At 41.6% G+C, this 18,918-nt stretch overlaps 2 protein-coding genes and 1 long non-coding RNA gene across 5 annotated transcripts in view; 1 reads left to right on the forward strand and 2 right to left on the reverse strand.

Moving 5' to 3' along the window:
- Positions 1 to 2,937, forward strand: part of kcnt1b (potassium sodium-activated channel subfamily T member 1b) — an 82,960-nt gene extending 80,023 nt beyond the window's left edge. For all 3 annotated transcript variants that reach the window (XM_037680231.1, XM_037680232.1, XM_037680233.1), the window contains 2 exons: positions 1,689 to 1,773; positions 2,820 to 2,937. In XM_037680231.1, coding sequence (XP_037536159.1) covers positions 1,689 to 1,773; positions 2,820 to 2,937 — 203 coding nt within the window. The remainder of the gene's footprint in view (positions 1 to 1,688; positions 1,774 to 2,819) is intronic.
- Positions 2,938 to 7,508: 4,571 nt separating this feature from the next.
- On the reverse strand, positions 7,509 to 9,683 carry LOC119413818. Its single transcript, XR_005186975.1, has 3 exons — positions 9,617 to 9,683; positions 9,415 to 9,516; positions 7,509 to 7,564 (listed from the first exon to the last, which is right to left on the reverse strand). It is a non-coding gene; the product is annotated as an uncharacterized LOC119413818 (long non-coding RNA).
- A 4,297-nt stretch (positions 9,684 to 13,980) lies between these two features.
- The window catches only part of camsap1b (calmodulin regulated spectrin-associated protein 1b), a 27,203-nt gene continuing 22,265 nt past the window's right edge, over positions 13,981 to 18,918 (reverse strand). Inside the window, exons 13-18 of the mRNA XM_037680883.1 lie at positions 18,425 to 18,561; positions 18,128 to 18,342; positions 17,481 to 17,583; positions 17,260 to 17,372; positions 16,915 to 17,033; positions 13,981 to 14,499 (exon numbers count right to left, since the gene is read on the reverse strand). Coding sequence (XP_037536811.1) covers positions 14,203 to 14,499; positions 16,915 to 17,033; positions 17,260 to 17,372; positions 17,481 to 17,583; positions 18,128 to 18,342; positions 18,425 to 18,561 — 984 coding nt within the window. The 3' untranslated portion in view covers positions 13,981 to 14,202. The remainder of the gene's footprint in view (positions 14,500 to 16,914; positions 17,034 to 17,259; positions 17,373 to 17,480; positions 17,584 to 18,127; positions 18,343 to 18,424; positions 18,562 to 18,918) is intronic.

Here is an 18,918-nt window from a genome sequence, read left to right on the forward strand (position 1 = left end):
CCATCACAAGTAGGAGCCACCGCAGAGATCACTGAACACACGCAGACACAAACAGCCCTCACATGGACACGAACACCGAGGAACGACTCTGCTGGGAAGCTTCCAGCCACTTTCCTCTTATTGATCCCTAATTAAACGCGGCGGTCCCTTTGCTTAACCCCGCTGTAAAATCAAGATAAAACTGCTACAACTTGTAACGATCGCTTTAAATGTTTAATGAAGAAACGGTGCAGCTTAGGAATGTGAAAGATTAAACTGAACACCAAAGACTATAATCTTGAAATTACAGATTAGCAAAAGATCATGCACAAACACCAGCGGTGCTTAAAAGAACAGATTAGGGAAAAACAAATGTTTGATAGAATTATAACGGACTCGTTTATTCAAATATTCATTAAAACAGATAAAGCTCCTCATTGCAAAGCACGAATTCAAACATATAAACGGTTCTCCTGAACTACAGCCGTCCCTCGATCATCACGTGGTTACGTTCCAGACACCCCCGCAATAAGAGGAAAAACCGCAAAGTAGAAACACTATATTTATTTTAGTATGTATACTGTAATTTCTGGACTATTGTGCACATCTGACTACAAGCCGCACCCGCTAAATTTAAAAAGAAATTTAACATTTTACATAAATAGGCTGCACTCTGCCTATAAGCTGCAAGTGTTCACATTGTAACATGAGATATTTAGATAGAAATATATATATTTTTTAACTTTTAATTAATTATATACCGGTAACACGCACAAATACAAATTTTTTTTCATATATATATATACAGTAGTCTACCAGGAAGTCACTGATCACTACTCCCCAAGAGAGACGTGCACTGGGCAGCTATGTGAGCGCCTGGGTTGGACGAAGCTAAATGTTTTGGTGGCATGAAGCTCGTTCACCCATCAAAAAAAAAAAGTCCATAAATTAGCCGCAGCATTGTATAAGCCAAAGTTCAAAGAGTGTGAAAAAAGTAGCAGCTTATAGTCCGGAAATTACTTTATATATTTTAAGGCTTTATAAACTCTTCCCACACTCTTGCAACGTTCTAAACTCTTAAACCTACCGGTATGTAATTCTAACAACATATGTACATGTACTGTACAGTACTGCAAAATTTATACGGGTACTCACCAGCCTTGGTCCAGTTCTGATCCACTCTCTGCAGCCGTTGAGCAGCAGATGCTTTAGGATAGAGCTGGACCTTTGGCGAGCCAGCCCAAAACCACACAATGGTCCTGATCGAGTCCAAATAATCCAGAAGAATCTGAAAAAAAAATCCGGATGAGCTCCGGAGAAGACACCGGACCTCAAAGCCACGCTCTGTGCTCGAGAGGCTCCCTGGGCCGGCAAGCAGCACTCAGGTTGACCGATGAGGCTGGAAGTAGTTCTGGTCCGGTTCTGATCGGCTCCAAACTTTGTGGTCGTGTTCGGCTCGGATCAAAACGTTCCCTCAGTTTCAGCAGAAAGCAGCTGCCAGAAGCACTGTTGGCTTCTGGGTAATGTAGTTCTTTTGGACTGACGATACAGTGTAGGCTTATTGAAAGAAAACTACAACATGGTGGCGCTTGTCCGAAGTTTTTTCGTTAATTTTTTTATCTCGTACCGTCCCAATCTCTTGAGTAATATTAAAGTTGACAATCGCTGATAAGAGCCACTCTGAACGTCTCCTCTGCCTCTTTTTACAGACGAGATGAACGACCACCAGAACACGCTGTCCTATGTCCTCATCAATCCTCCGCCCGACACCATGCTTGAGCTCAACGACATCGTGTAAGGCCGGCTTCTCTTTACGTTTAATAATTATATTTATTGAGGCAGACATCTTATTCACTCTTTCTTAACTTTATTAACTCTTCCTTCAACTTTACTGCGGCCCGAACCGCAATGCTTACCCCACGTTATATCAAAACAACCGGCTCAGCACCATTATGTGCGCTATAACTTTTATTGGTGTTTCGAGTTACCATGACGACGTGATTTGTTAACAAAACGCCAATGTCTGACCACACTCCTCACGCCATCTGCTGCTGTGCAGTCACATGACTTAAAGAGTGTACAGGCCCCTGAAGAAAACAAAGTCACTGTTGGGTATGTTTGAAAATCACAGAAAGTAACCATCAGATAAATGTCTAGAACTGTTTGGAGCCATTTTGATTCAAGATGGCTGCCACAACGACCTCAGCAAACACAAAATTGGCAATAACTCGGTCATTCTTTGAGATATTGAGATGAAATTTAGTAGAGTTGTAGCTGAGAGCGAGTTGTTTTACATTCCTAATGCAAATCAAATTTCCAAGATGGCCACCTTAGCTAAAAGAGGAAAAAAAAAACGATAACTCTGCCATTTTTAGAGCCATCAGCTGAAATTTGGCATGTTGGTAGCTGAGAATGATCCCTGAAAATCAAAAATCCAAGATGGCCGCCTAAGCACAAAAAGGAAACATACCAGTACTATAAAACAGCCAATTTTAGTCATATTGAGCTGAAACTTGGTGTGATGATACCGGAGAATGTTTCCCATCAAATGCTATATAATTATTATAATGCAATTTTAACAACTGTTATAAAGAAAGAGTGGCATGGTAGGAAATAGGAACATTTATTACAGCTTGGTACAAAAAGCCAGCATGCACTCTAAAAGTACCTGGTGTATTATGTATTACTACCAGTATCTGAACAGTTTCAACTCATGCATGGTTTAATCTGAGAGACACCCTGGCAGGTTGATGGCACCACCAGACTGGTAGGATTGTTCTTCATCATGGTGCAATCAGACTTCAGTAAGGGGACAAATGATGTGGATTTTGTCCTTTCAGGTACATTATTCGCTCTGACCCACTTGCACACATGCCAGAGGACTCGCAGACGGGACAGGCTCGCAGCAGGAACCAGAAGGACTTTGTGACAGAGTCAAAAGATGAAACCCACCTTTGAAACGATGTCAGTCCTCAACGCCATGACCCTTAACCTCAAAGCCCCCACAGGGTCGACGGGAATCATGTGCTTCACACAAACAAAGGCTGAACACGAGCCATGAACAGCTGTTCATAGTAAATGTGCATCATGCGTCTCTCAACCTCAGAGCAGAACCAATCTCCATCTTTACAGACGGCCCTGGTGTGTTCCTCTGGGCTGCTACAGGAGAGTGCATGAAGAGTGCCTCGTCATTGACCACAACACCTGCCATGGTAACACGGCGTCCCGTGTTCTGAAACAGAAAGCCTGAAATCACCTTCCTCCACCTGATCTAGTTCTCTTCCTGAAACGAGATCATCGTGTAACTCGTTTCGTGTCCTCGCGCCACGACGCCGGCAGACTTCCTGTTCGCCCGATTTCCTCTACGCTTAAAAAATATCTAAAACTTGAGTTACCGAAGTGAATCCTACACATCAAACAATTACAATCATATTTCAAAGACCCTTAAATGTTTTGAATTTCAGCCTTCTTCGAGCATTTATAGTGCATGTGCACTTTTATTACCTCACCTTAATTCATTCGATCAGGTTTATTGATTGTTTTCTGTTAATGAGCAAAAAAAACGTTTCCTTTAACAAGTCGTTAGTGACGACGCGCCCTGTAGAGGCACCTTTATTAGCCAAGTTAGCATTTCACTGTTTGGTTGCGCTCCACATTACATGCCATTTTGTGTACACTATTGATTTGTAAATATTGTTATTTGTTCGTGTTTTGCATCTATTTTTGTTTGACCAGTGTTTTCCATTGTAGACCCCGACCGAACCATCTGCTGCTGCAGTGAAAAACAAACTGTCCCATGAAAGAATTCATTTTTAAAGTCTCATTTAGCTCTCAGAAGTGGCTATGTGCTACATTACACTATTGTTGATCACAGTTATTCACTACGGCTCCTTTTGAGTTTTCCAAGTGCTGTATAGTTTTATCAGTAAAATATACTTATATCTTTTTCATCTTACATAAAGTGATTATGTTCTACCTGTGAAACGTCTCTGGGTACATAGTATAGTTGTGGAAGTTATAAATTGAATAATTATTGGATTTCTACAAGATTCAATATGAAAATTTGCACCTCATGCATTTCATTTTAGCATTGATCATGAGATTAGATTAGATTAGCTTAGCTTGGCATGTTTTAGTTATTGAAGCTTGTCAAAGTGGTTAAAAGCTGAACGGTACATTTCTCATTTTCACTGAACTCATTTTTAGTAATTATTTTGCTAACAGAAGATGAGTTTTTAGAACATCCCAACCTGTTTTTTTTTTTTTTTTGAAGCTAAGCTAACTGTCTCCATGCCTACTTTAAAAAGGTGAACATTGTAGCGCCAAACCTTGATTTATAAGTTGCCATTTTCAGACTTATTTTTTGGTCATCTATCCCTTTTAGATACTTAAACATTGTTTTTCTTTTGTTTTTTTTACTTTAGCGTAAATATTTAAAACTAGATGGTTAGTATGTATATTTTTTTAACCATGCTAACAAGTTCTAGAAATATTGTGATTGGAGAATGAATACTTCATCCCAACGTCATAATATCGTTTATAATAACAATCTTTAGTATTTTACCAGATCAGTGTTTTCTGTGGAATGGGAGTCTTCAGGAGTCAGAGATGTTGCACTTTAAGGCGTTTCCTTATTGGCCTCACATTTCAGATCCAGAGGTCACATCCATCACCAGAAAGGCAGTATTCAAAAACATATCGTTCTTTTTTCAGATTCATATCTTAATATAATTAATTCTATCTTGATCAATGTTTTTATTAATCCGACTTAGTTGTACCTTATCATTATTTATTATTATTTTTGCTTCGATAGTGTTACCTTTGAGTTTTAAAACTATTTTCAATCTAATTTGTATGGTTGGTAGGAAGTTTTGCACATAATTTGACAGCCACAGTCAAGTTTTATTGTCTTGTGATTCAATTCCAATTTTATCTTGGAAATTAAGTATTTTGTGTTACTGCATGCCTTCATTAAGGTATGCAACAATGTCAGTATTGTTTTTTTAAATTTATTATTATGTACATTTTCATCTGTATCGTCGGTTTAACCACTGTAAATATGAACTTTATACACATGTATCTGTTTGCCAGTTTCTTTGTCATAAGTGAAGAGAACTTGAACTATTTTTGCACTAAGCTCGGCAGCGACGTGTGGAGTGTAACAGCATGACCCTTTAATCTGAATCTGCAAACACCGACAGCATTCAGCCAAAACAACAAACGCACGGTGACGCTGTGCATCATCAGCACGATACACCCTGCAGATTTCTAGTTTTCCATCTCAAATTATGTTAAAGTGTTTGAAGATGGACGGTTCTGGTTTTAGTTTTGGCTTCGTTCTGCATATGTGGTTTTTACAGAGTCGCTCTGTAGATCTTTGACCAGTATTTCCTCCAAAGTGTCAGTTTTCAGGGCAAAAGAGCCGAGCAGTGAAAACGTGAGCCGATCTGATTCATGTGCATCCTCACTGCAAATCCAAACACTCCAGAAGGAGTTCACTTCATGTCTTCTGATATCCAGACAAATAAAATAAGGGCATGTTATCTTTTAAAAAAGCATGTTTTGATATAAAAGCTTGCCAAGAACGAAACTTATCTAAAGTTATCAGAACATTGCTTGATAATAACCCCATAATAAAGTCAGCTGCTTGCAAGTTGAAGCCATTATTTGATACTTCGATGAATGGAACACGCATGTTGTCAAGACGCCAGTGTACCGTGTTTACCTCCACTTTGTTTTTGTGTCGTTGTCTGCCAGAGGTGGCTCCATTTTGTACTATTTCTAAAGAGAAGTGTTCTTCTGCACAAACGTATGAACAAATAAATGCTGCATGCAGCCACACGCTCTGATGAGAAGTTTTTATTTGAACTCAAAGTGAGGATTGTGAGCGATTACAAACCGTTCATCGCCTGTTTTAATGTACTCAACTGAGCACAGAGACAGAACTCAGGGTTCACATAAAATACTAGTTGTACTCCAGAAAACGTCTGAAATCCTACAGATATCGGAGCTCCTGCACCTTCAATTAAACTATTTTAATAGGATTTTCTTTTTGTGGTGTCGTAGACGGATGTAAGAGTTTAGAATGAACATAGTTTGAACGTCTAAATGACTTGTGGCAGATCAAATCCATAAATGTGGTGCAGATGTTTTTGTCTGGAATACAAACTGTTCAGCGTTTCACCGTCGCTGCTTGTTGACGTGCGTCTGCCTCCACCTCTCTCGTGTCCAGCGGCCGTTGTTCTGAGCCACCTCATGCAGCAGGTTCATGAAGACATACTCGTTCCCGGACAGCAGAGTCTCGTCGTCGGGCGAGGTGCCACCGGACGGCACAGCTCTGTTCACCTCCCTCTGCCTGCTGGTCCCAGAACGCTTTGGGTCCTGTCCCACACCTGCCTTGCTGCCGCTCTTGTGTGCACGACTTTCTCCACGTTTCAGCTCGTCCTTGTGAACGATGTCCGTGCTCGTCTTTCTCGGAGGACCTTGGTCCAGGATCTTCTCTTCCAGCTTGTTGAAAGGCCCGTTTGTGTTAAAAACAGAATCCGTTTGTGTTTCCTCTTCCTGTTCGTAGGGATCAGAGCTGGTGAGAGGCTCCATCGTGTTTACAATCATCTCCACCTCATCCGAGAGCTTCACAGTCACGTTCTGTGTCCAAACAGCAGACAAGGCGGCCTCCTGCTCCTCTTCCATCTTACGTCTCGCCTGCCACTGAGCTGCAGACGGAGGCCAGGTGGAAACCCTCCTGATAACGTTTCCCCTCTGTGGGCTCTCACCTGGACCTGCGGTGGACTCCTCGCCTGGACTGGGTTTGTTCTGGACTGTACCGATGCTCAGATACGGAACTACTTCAGCACTGGCATGAACACATTCTGGGTTTTCAAACAGATTTCCATGATCATCATCATCGTCATCTGTGGTTGTGAAAATATCAGAGAGAGCTTCTCCTCCTGCTTCTGCTTCACGTTCAGTTACCGGCTTCTCCTTTCCGGGGTTTTCTGAACCCTCAGATGGAGCTCCAGTCTCAGTTTGGAGATGCGCTTCATCTTTCTGAGGCGCGCAGAACGGAGATGTGAGGATCACGGCGTTTGCTGACTTTGCTCTGATCCCACAAAACTGTTTCCTCCAAGCCGCCTCCGAGTTTCTGATCCGAGAGGATCCAGGACTCGATCTGCTCTCTTCATCCAGTGTTTTCTCCTCCTCTTCCTCTTTTGGACTTGCAGGCGTCACGGTTTTGTTGCTGCGTTTCTTTATTTGCACCCGAGCCATAAAGCACGAGACAACCAGCAGCACAGAGAGGACGGCTGCAAACGAACACAAACATTTTCATCAGAGTTGTTGTTTTTTCGGCACAAAATAAAGTTTTCAACAACAACAACAAAAAAAAAAAACACATACCAATCACAGCAATGAGGGTGAGGGTTTTTGTATCTAGGAGTTAGAATGAAAATGATATATAAAAAAAGAAGAGTATTATTTAGGATTTAAATATTAACTGAATGATAAGAAGAATTAAACGCACTCGAGTGGTTGGTGGGTTTTAGGTTGGTGCAGCAGTCTATACCTGATGGTGACGTCACATGAGAACCTGACAGCAAAAACAGAAAATAAATAAATATATGTTAAAAAAAACCTCCAACATAATAAAAAGCAACATCTAAAACCTTGGACTTTAATGTAAAAATAAAAAATAAAAGGTCAAGTTTTGTTCATTTGGCGCCACCTGCTGGTGAAATGCCAGTAAAGGTTTTCAGGGTGACAAGGAGAGAGACAGAATCCACCTTAATCCAGGGGATCTACTGTATGAATGATTCTGGGTACTACTTCCTGTCAGACACAGGAAGTAGCAGTAAGAATCGGTTAACCATGGTAGTGGAGCGATTTATTTCAAAATAATTTACATTCAGTTTAGCAGATAAAACGCTCTTTTTGTTTCGTTTTCATTTAACAACCATAAAGTTTATTAAACTAGCCGTGCTGAGTTCAGGTACCTGCTGCAGGAACAACCAGCCCAAACTGAATCAGTGGCTACAACAACAGAGTTTGGAACACGGACACAAAACAAAAAGAGCGTTCCTGTTAAAAGAGCTATAGTTTCCATCTCCTACCTACACGAGGAATTAAGAAGAATGTAGCTGAAACATCTGAACTTGAAGAAACCACCCGAAACGCTGCACCTGCATCCTACTTTGTGTCTGGACTACAATGAACCACCGAAGAGACGCCGGATCCTCCGAAGGATTGAAAACAGAGACGAGAACATCAGGGATGATTTCAGGTGTATGGAGGACACAGCTTTATAGTATTTGTTCGTCTTCAGTTTTATGATTTTCTCTGTAATTAACCCAAGCTCAGTGATGGAGGACTTTAAGGCTTTGGCTGGGCTCTGTGTCTGCTGTAAGGTAAATTAGATTGTGTCCCACCTCTTAACAAAACACCACCGACCTTAGATACTGATACACCTCAGAGCTTTCCAGGTTGTTCATCGCTTCACTACAGAGTTAGTGAAGTAGCTAAATATACTAGTATATCTAATCTGCAGCCACTTCTTCAGCTCGTCCTCCATCCCTCGCCCTCAGCAGGCTGATTATATTGTCCTGTTGGAGCTCTGACAGGTGGCGTTCATACATGTTTAAATTAACTCAGAGAAACTACATTAGCTCGTACTGTTTGCTCATCAACAAATGCCGGAAGTCGAGCCCATAATTCACGCAAGGCAGCATGAGGGCGAGGAATAAGGTGGATAGGATATTTAAGAATTAACTTGTCATTTACTATTACACACTAAATCAAAGAACCAGAAGAAAGTGATGACACTGAAACACTTTGCATGTAAATAAATGAGAGTAAAAAATATTTGTGCACAAACTGAAGTATTAAAAGGGAAAAATGCATTTTCAGGGATTTGAAATAAAATCTATTTCTGGACACATGGTGGTGCTATTGGAACAGAAATCAACTTGCCCTTATGTTTTTTTTTTATATATACATGAAGTGTACAGTACATCACTTGATTCATTTTTATCTGTATTTATCTAATGAACAAGTGTGTTAAAAGACTGCGCAGGAATAACATGAAAAAAGTCATTTTTAACTTTCACTGATTTTGTATCTAAAAGTCTAAACCTTCTGTTGTGAACATCTTTAAATACGAGTCAGTTAAGAGAGCTGTGCAGTTATCTGTGTGGACACGTGTCTGTTAGTATAATTTCATTAACAAAGACACCTGGTACGTGGGTCAAACAGAAACTTTAGGGACAAAAGTGCGTCCAAGATAAAAAGCAGGTTTTGCAGGTTGCAGACGTACTTTTGGAGAAAGGTGTTGGAGCGTCAGAGGGTTTGGTTCTTACAGAAGTCTCTGATGATGAAAGCGCCGCTGAAAAGGATGAAAGTTACGTAACATTTAAACAAATTCAACCAGTAAAGAGTCAAACGTACCAGTGGGAGAGGAGGCTGCTGGAGGTGGATCAGTAGGTCTGGACTGGAGAGAGGTTTCAGTCTTCGATGAGGGTTTTGGAGGAGCGGCTGCCTCAGCTGTTGCTGCAGGAAGCAAAGAGACACATTTTTCATACAAAGATCTTACTGGAGGATTCACGGAGAAGCACCAGAATCAAACAGGAAGTGAGGAGGACGGATGTACCGGTGGAAGTGGTTGGTGCTGGACACGCCGAGACGTTCCACACAGGCCGTCCCTTCAGAGGTGGAGGACTCTCGCAGGTAACGCCCATCGAGTCGTTCAGCTGGTTTCGTCTCTTCAGTCCTGAGGACAGAGGCTTTTAGTTTCTAAACGTTCTCACGTTGTTTTCCACTTGTTTTGCCACATATGTCACCGACCTTTAATGGAGGCGATGAAGTCTTCGGCATCACACGAGCAGTTCCAGGGGTTCTTGTCCAGCCTGATGAACCTGAGAGAACCGAGCGAGCTGAAGATTTGCTGTGGAACCCACGTCAGCCGGTTCTCCGACAAGTCCAGATCAGTCAACAAGCTCTGGGCTCGGAAACCGTCGGGATGGATGGTCTGGATCCGGTTCTTCTTCAGGCTGAGCTTTGTGAGGCTTGTGAGTCCGCTCAGCGCGGACCTGTCCAAGCCTTCAACGAGGTTCCGTTCGAGTCGCAGCTCCCTGAGGACGGCGGGGTTTCTGAACCAGGCGGGACTCACCTGTGACAACAGGTTATCGTCCAAGTTGAGATGCTGGAGATTTGGAAATGAGCCGAAGGCATCGTTAGCGATTCTTGTGATCCCAGCTCCGTCACTTGTGAGGAGCGTGATGGAGGCGAGGTTTTCACTTTGCAGCACGGTGGAGTTGATTTCTCCAACGTTTCGCAGGAGAATAGCCATGGTTGAACAGCCAGGCTCAAAGTCTGAGGAACGACAAAGATATTTAAAGCAACTCAGGCACCTGCGCAACAAAAGTTAGCTTCTTTTGAGAACAACAACAAAAAAAAGGATTCAGAGAATTTATTTAAAATGGTGATGCATTCTTTGTTTGATCCAGATTTCGGTGCATGTAGGAAGTTTTAAGTGACAACACTTTGGTATTTGGTCCAATAATTTATCTGAATTTTATGACATTTAAATATTTCAAGAATGGTTTAGAGTTGCAAAATACTGTACTATTCAAACAGTGACAAAATACGACAAATTAAAAGTAATCCACGCCTCTGTGACCACTCTGCTGGATTACTGTAACGCACTTTATAAAAGAATCAGTGATTCGTGCATCTCTCAGCTTCAGAGGGTACAGAACGCTGCTGCGCGGCTTTTACCTGGCACACCAAAGTTTGACCACATTTCCTGTTTTAGCCTCCCTGCGCTGGCTGCCTGTACATTTTAGGATTAATTCTAAAATTATTTTATTTGCTTTTAAAGCTCTAAATGGACTTGCCCCGCCCTATCTGGCCGAGATGCTACATGCTACATGTAGCTGAAATGGAAGAACAAGCCTACGTTAGGAATAAGCAGAAATTAGCAAAAAAATTAGTAAATTAGCTTAAAAAGCTGAAATTACATAGCAATAAATAGCTGTAAAGTAGCTTAAAAAGGCAGAAAAAAGCTTAAAGAAGTGGAGAGAGCAAATTTTAGCTGAATTAGGCTGAAAAAAGTTGAAATGAGTGAAACAAATGTGGAATTAGCTGAAAAGGCTCAAATCAGCATAAAACAGCTACCGGTAAATAGTAGCTGAAATGATAGAAAAAGCTGAAACTTGCAGAAAGAATCTGAAAGGAGCATTAAACAGCTGAAATTTGCTGGAGAAAGCTAAAAAAAAAGTTTACATTTGCACTAAGAAGCTGAACCAGAACAAAATGTGAAAGAAGCAGTAAAAAGTTGTAAACAGATCTAAATATGTGAATGTGAAGGAATGACCTCAGTTCATTTTCTCTGAGAAGAAAAATGGCAGAAAAGGCTAAATATTTCAAAAAGCTAAAGCTGCACCAATACCAAACGCCATAGCAGGGTCGTCCTGAAAGAGCTGAACGTTCTGATTTATGATTTGATGAAAAAGCACAAAAATTGTGGAACGAGAAAGGCGCCGAAAAACGTACGGAAGAAAGAAATGGATCACAATAGTGTGACCGCTTCATTCACAGTTAGCATTACCAGTTCAGCTGTTTAAATTTATACGCTCGCAGGATCTTTATGGTCTTTTGCCGTTATGTAAAAAAACTGTTGATGAGCTCAAGTTTAACCTGCAGGATCATGATCTTCCGCACAGAACCAGACACACGAGAAGTTCTGCAGCAGCAGGGGCTTTAAACCCTCCAGACAGTCCACAGAGAAATAAATTCAGCAAAAGGACATTTTAATCTCTTTAACCTCCTCGAAACGCTTACATCCAATTACTGGTGCTTTACACTTTTTTTGCTTTGATGCTCTAAAACTTTAGCAGCGTCTTTATTTCCGACTCAGTTTGAATAAAAATGTAAAAATCAAAAAGGCCTCACTTGCTAGGACATTCTGACAAATCAGAACAGGTTCCACTTTGCGGCAGGGACGGCAGAGACGAGCGGTCATCAGCAGCAGAGCGACGGCAGCAGCGCCTGAGGGATGCACAGGTTCAACTGTTTTAACCTTCAACGTTTGATCTTTAACGGTTAGAGAAACAAACTCACCCTTCATCTCGAGCGGTCGGACTGACGGCAGAACAGGTCGGACTCAAGTTTACAAAGTTTGACGGTCCTGTGATCACCTGAACCGCCGGGCGTGACAATGAAACACAGCTGCCATGGAGGAGCGCGGCTCGCCATGGTGACGAGCCGATGCTAAAGCTGCCGCTTCAACTGACCGACAGTGTGACAGTTTTCACCGGGGGGGGTCTGAAGACGCTTCAACAACTCCACTTCCTTAAATCACAAACCCTCAGCTCTACAGTTATAACCCACTAACGAACAGAAAAACAGCGAAGACGCAGAAAAATCACAACAGAATCAAAGAAAGGTGAAGGTGAGTTACGCAAATATTAAAAACAGTGCGTTTATAAGTAGAAAATAAAAACTGATTAGATAAAAACATGCACCAATCAAGGAAAACAAAAACGAAAGGGAAAAACAAAAAAGTGACTTTTATTCACTTGAAAATTTATTGTTTCAGTGCTTCCATTTCAAAATAAATAGATGCCATGGGATCAGAGATAAAAATCAACATGGATGAAAAGTACACTAATGTAACAAAAGTGATGACCAAATGCCAATACAATCATTTAGTGAACACAAAAATAGACTCGGACACTTTCATTTACGCCACCTCCCGAACAAAAAAACATCAAAATGCAGCAAATTCTCAAGTATGGAGCTGTTCCTGGAGGCTGCAGTGGTCGTTTCCATGGAGACCCTCCAGCTGTCAGTCATAAAACTTAGCGTTACTTCAACCACGTTAAGAGTATTTGGAGTGTCAAACAGCAGTGTTAGAATTAGTTTTCATGCCCGTCAAAGGTAAACGTCTGCAAACAGAAAGTAAAGTGCTTGTGCAACACTTCTGGTTGTTCCGGGTCAACAAATGTTGGTTTAAAGAAAAGCACTTTTGATTTTTTTTGGGGGGGGGGGGGGGGGGGGGGAGGACAAAAACAGAAAATCGAGACGATGTGGCAGTGTTTGTCAACACCTTGGAGGAATGTTCTTTAATGTTGGAACCAAACTGGACCCCCCCCCCCACCACCACCACCACCAACCTGCCCTCACACACAAACCCCTCTGCAAATATATCAAATACTGTCGTTTGAATGGGGTTAGAGCGGCGCAGGAAGCACCCTTCACAATAAGAGCGTGCGCTCTGCTCGTGTGAGTGAAGATGAGACAGAAACACTTGGGGGGGGGGGGGGGGGGGGGGGGGTACATTGCATGAAAAGAAGCTGCTGTCGAGTGTTCATGAGTGCACCTTTGTACAATCCAGGAGTGTCTGGTGGAGAAAGAACTACGCTCTGATAAAAACAACATCGGTGTAAACTCACATCGCTTGAATAAAAATAAAACAAAAAAAGCTAAACTTAAAAAAAAAAAAAGCTTTGTTGTATCAAAAGCCTACAATTCTCCCCTTTTTACACACCCTTAACTAAAAGGATGTTTTAACTAATAAAAGTACTTAAAGGATCGTGGTTTTTTTTTTCTTTTTGCAATACACCTATCCAGTGCTACACAATCTAGTTAAAAAAGCGGTTGAATAAATAGACGATAGTACCACGATGTGTGAAAGGCCAACAAAAGTCTTGGGGGGGGGGACCCGAGCAGCCGCCCCCCACCGACAAAAAATACGAAAGAGAAGCAGCTTTTTGGAGCTCACTGATGAGGCAGAAGACGGTAATGCCAGCCTGGTTGGACAAGATTGTTGTTGGAACAGCAGTCTGATGGGTCTAAAGGGTTGTACAAAGACACCCCCCCCCCCCCCATCATGTCCAAATTTATCCGAAGGGGAAAGCACTTCCAGAGAAGGAAGGATTTTAGTGCTGCAGCTGAGCTCTCAACCACGACAGTGCTGAACTAATAAATACTTCATGTAAAAACGACTCGTGAGAGAAACGACGCCACATGCTTCAAAAGAACTAAATGAACCTGCACATGGAGGAGAAGCAACCCGTCTCTCTACCTTGGTCCAAATAAATGTCTGCATGTTGCCCAGGTGAAGACCCTCCCAGGTACATTTTTAGACCAAACTTGGTGACGAGCTTCACTGCAGTCCGTTCAGGAAAGGAGCAGGATGGCGATCAGGTGACGCGCACGACAGCAGGTCTTGAGCTATTTCCCACTTTTCTTTGGCGCAGCACTTCTCTTGGCCTGCCACAGGTGGTTGTGGATGGTCAGGGCGTCCACGCTGACCGATACAGTCTTGGCAGGGATGACGGTGAACTGCTTCCTGTCCGAGTTGTACTTGTACAGCTTGTCGATCATCTTCTTGCTGATGCTCTTTGGTCCCGTGCCCGTCAGCTTCTGGATCTCTTCGGTGTCCGGGAAGTACGAGTAGAGCGCCCGAAACTGGCAGCCGCCATCACGAAACAGGATCATCAGGTGGTTGGACTCGCACTTGTCCAACTCCTGGTGGAGGAGCAGGTCAGACAGAAGAAAGAAAGAAATGGATTATAGCAAGAAATGTGCGTGTACATTTAAAAACGGGGAGAAAAACATTCAAATATGGATTTCCCTGTCAAAGCTCTGCAGGAAGAAAAAAATAATCAAGGATTCTGAGCAGGGCTTGATTTGTGAGCTGGTCGATGCCGGAACACAAAGATGTGGGGAAGTGGGGGGCTTGCAGGTCCTCCTCCTCCACATTAAATATTTGAATAAAGTTGTTGCCGTTTCCTGCATTTTGGTGTAGCCTATGTTAACGGGTTGTTAAACATCTGCATTTACCTACATTATAAATGATTCAATTACTACTTTAGAGCAACAACAGGTTGTGTGTGAATAAAGCAGCTCAGATTCTGTCAAGCGTCCCCCCCCTTCACGTTTCTCTTCTCCGCTGATTTAATTCCTGCGTTGTTGCTCCTGCTGGTCCAGTCTCAATACAACTTCCTTCTCAGTTGTCCAACTAAGGACAATCCATCCATTTGTTTAATGAAAGTAAAGTGAACCGTCTTTTCAACATTTTGATCGCTGTTATTTTGACAAATTAGCGCCGTTGTTTTGATACGTGATTAATGTTAATACACATCAAGCATTCCTCTCTTTTTTTTTTAATTTTTAACTGTAGCCAAGCTTTTGTATTTATTATGTCTGAAACGTATGCGTGAGTTCACATCAGCAGTTGTGCGCGTTCAGAGCTGTCTGGAGACGCTGCTGCGCGTAAAGTATGGCAAGCCAAGTGGCCCATTAATAGCCACTTTTATCACATGTCTGGCTGTTAATGGGCCACTTGGCTTGCCATATAAAGGAAGGCACTTCATCCCTGCAGGACATGCCGTCCGCGCCTCTGCTGGGCAGGAGCGTGTGTGAGCTGGTGCACCTGCTGCAGCTGTAATAACCACTCCACAGACTGGGCAACGTCTCCTCTCGTTGTATTTTTAATAAATAATCAAAATAAAAATGCACGATGACTTTGGACTTTTAGGGGCGGAGATCTGAGTTGCCTGATCCAAACAAACAAGTTGCTGGAACGCACCCGGTCAAAATGAGAGTTCCCGGACCTTGTTCCGGCAGGATCCGGCTCAACAAATTAAGCCCCGATTCTGAGATCAGTATTCACAAATAAAAACAGACTGAATGGAAGAACTTTCTCATATCGTACATTATTGTGTTCTTATAGTGTTGCTCAACTAGGTTTCAGCTTTTACCAGCTTTGTGCCGTTTCATACTAATGTATAAGAGACCAGTTACACATTTGTTTAAATAAATAATGAATAAGTGCTTCCATTTTTTTTCATATCCACATCAAAAATGTTGAAGTTAAGACAAAGAGGTAAACAGCATTAAACGTTAGTGTGGCATTTTTAAATGTTCAGTTTAAGGTGAGCTCACTGAGCTCCGACTGTTGGGAGACTATTAGTAAAAAGCATCACAGATGCAGAAAAGGAATCGTCTCACATTGAACAAGTTGAAAGCTCAAGTGACAGGGAGGGCGCACCTCCACGCCTCATGCAGGGAAGATCATTGTGATAGTTGTTCAGACATTCTGGAGGTTCCCTCAGAAATGAAGCTCGCCAAATGGGCTGCAACTTCTTCGTTCAAAAAGAATGCAGTAGTCCCCTCGCTACTTCGCGGTTCGACTTTTGGGGACTCGCTCTTTGGCGTTTTTTTCAAAGTAAGAGTGGACATGACGCACAGCTGGCTGATTGATGGATGAGCCACACGAGTGGCATGGATTGTTTATTTACTATAATTATTTTAAATGATTTAGCACCTGTGTGCAGCCCACAGGTGCAGCTCCCTCCGCCCTCTGCCACGCCCACATTTCTCCTCCAGCTGAAGCAGCTTTGTGAAGCGTTAACCCTTTGCTGTCCACATGCGCAGATCGACGTTTGTCTTCCAACTTAAAATTCAAAGTATGTCATGTCGTAAAATTGTTATAATCACTAAATATAAAAGTGTTAAGTTATTTCAGTTGTTACAGTGTAATTGATCAAGAAGTACATTTCTGCTCCGGGCTGCTGCTGCATGAAGGGTTAACCCTTTGCTGTCCTGCTGCACTTCTCTTCTTTACAGTTTAAATTTAAATACTGTAATATTTTAAATAAGCAATGTTATTTAAAATATTACAGTATTTAAATTACAATTGTTTATTTACACAGAAGGTGGGAGTGAAACTTGAACTTGGACTACTGTATCCCTACTTCCCGATTTTTCACTTATCGTGGGGGGGGTGGGGGGGTCCCCTTGTGGTAAACGAGGAACTACTGTATTTTGAAATATTGCACATTAGTTTTTCAACCATAAACACTTAAAAAACAGGCACACTAAGTTTGTTTTACATTTGATACATCTTTCCATGTTGGGTTAAAAAAAAAAACCACTGACCTCCAGGATCTGGTTCTTCTGAGGCTCGTTGACTTTGCCAGCCAGGCAGCAGTGAGAGATTGCATTATGAATGATTGGCTTGTTCGACTTGGCGCTGGGCTCCTTGAACAGTTTAGGACCTTTAAAAAAAAAAAAAAAAAAAACATTTTAGTATTATGCATCAAACAACAAGATAAACTAATCAATCATAATAAATTCACTTTAGTTGGAACATCTACAGCCAAGTTAGAAAAACACAAAACACTTAAACAGACGAGATATAAATTTATGTGACATATTGACCTGCTCAAGTGATCAATTATTAGGAGCAGAACACAAACTTAGTAGTGTCAGAGAGACGCTCACCAGTGTATTCGGCCATGGAAGTGATGGAGGATGCAGTGGAGCCGTTGTCCCAGTCTCTCTCTGCAATTCGACTGTTGTTACGACTGCCTGGAAACGACTCCACGGAGTCACAGCTGGACAGGAAGAAACAGAAAGAAAAAAACCATTAAGATGCATCTTATGTCATCACCTAATAAACTGAACAATCTTGCAGATACAAATGTAATCAGAGTATAATTTACCGCTGAGAGCCGGCCCCTCCAGAGTTGACGCTGTCAGCCTCGTTGGTAGCTGCAGATGCCAGGGACAGATTGGAGCCCGACTGGGCATTGCTCAGGTTGTCAACTATGTGAAACAGAAAGTAATTAAATGAGTATTTATTGTGAGATGCTTGAAAATCTAACTAATTCAGGAAAAATTACATTAAAAAAGTCTTACATGTCAAACTTATTCTAATACCCTTCTTTTAAATCAAATCACAGAGTGTGATTTGATGTAGTATTTTATTTTCTCATTGGTTTTGTGCTTTAATCTTTTTATTTGTTATCCTTTTAATGACTGTTTTTTTTTTTTAATTACTGCCTTGATCTTATTGTTAAGCATTTTGTTAACAGCTGCTGTTTTAAATGTGCTTTATAATGAAACCTGAATTGACTGGAATTTTTAGAAACGCGGCTGATTGTGTCAATTCATATCGTCAGGAATTTCAAAATGTATTTAGTGAAATGTAGCTTTGTTTCAAACTAATAATATAACGTAAATAATCATTCTGATAGGATATGAAAAAGGAAATTACTGGCACTTTGCGAAAAGTTCATTTAAAACAAAAGCATGCAAAAAGAAAGTGAGCGACGTCTACAAATAAAAGCAGCAACGTTAACGGTCTTACGTGCAGAAGAGCACTTTGAGAAATTATCGCTTGACGGTTCCTCTTTGAAAACAGATCTCTGTTTGTGTTTCTGCTTCGGTTTGGGGGTTTTGGGCTTCACGAGGCCTTGCTCCTCAAACATCTCTTGCTGCTTCCTCCTCAGATACTCCTGCTTTATCAACTCCCGTCTCGTCTTCTCCTCCTCTTTACGTAAACGATCCTCCTCTGCTTTCCGCCTGGTGTTAAAATGAAACGTGCGTTTTAGAAATTTATGGGACAACAAGATGCGATTCCTGTGTTCATGATGAGAAAATGTACCTGGCTTCATCTCGTTTGAGTTCAGATTCTGCTTCTAGTTGTTGTTTACGGAGTCGAGTCTCTTCAGCTTTCTTCTGCTGCTTCAGCAGAAATGCTGCTCTCTTCTTAGCGAGTTCATCCTCCGCTTTCTGCTCGTCCTACAACATAAAAACAGTCATTCAACGTGACGTAAATATGAAACAACTTTGCTGTACAGAAGTCCCTCATTTATCGCAGGGGATCCGTACCCTGAAGACCCGCGATAAGTGAAAAACCGTGACGTAGGAATAGTAGTACAAGTACTAAGTAGTTTATTTTAGTATTAATGTACAGTGCCTTGCGAAAGTATTCGGCCCCCTTGAACTTTTCAACCTTTTGCCACATTTCAGGCTTCAAACATAAAGATATACATGTTTAATTTTTTGTGAAGAATCGACAACAAGTGGGACACAATCTTGAAGTGGAATGAAATTTATTGGATGTGTCAAACTTTTTTTAACAAATAAAAAACTGAA

Source organism: Nematolebias whitei, chromosome 8 (genome assembly GCF_014905685.2).
Source record: "Nematolebias whitei isolate Nwh7 chromosome 8, NemWhi1, whole genome shotgun sequence".
In the NCBI taxonomy this organism is placed as follows: domain Eukaryota; kingdom Metazoa; phylum Chordata; class Actinopteri; order Cyprinodontiformes; family Rivulidae; genus Nematolebias; species Nematolebias whitei.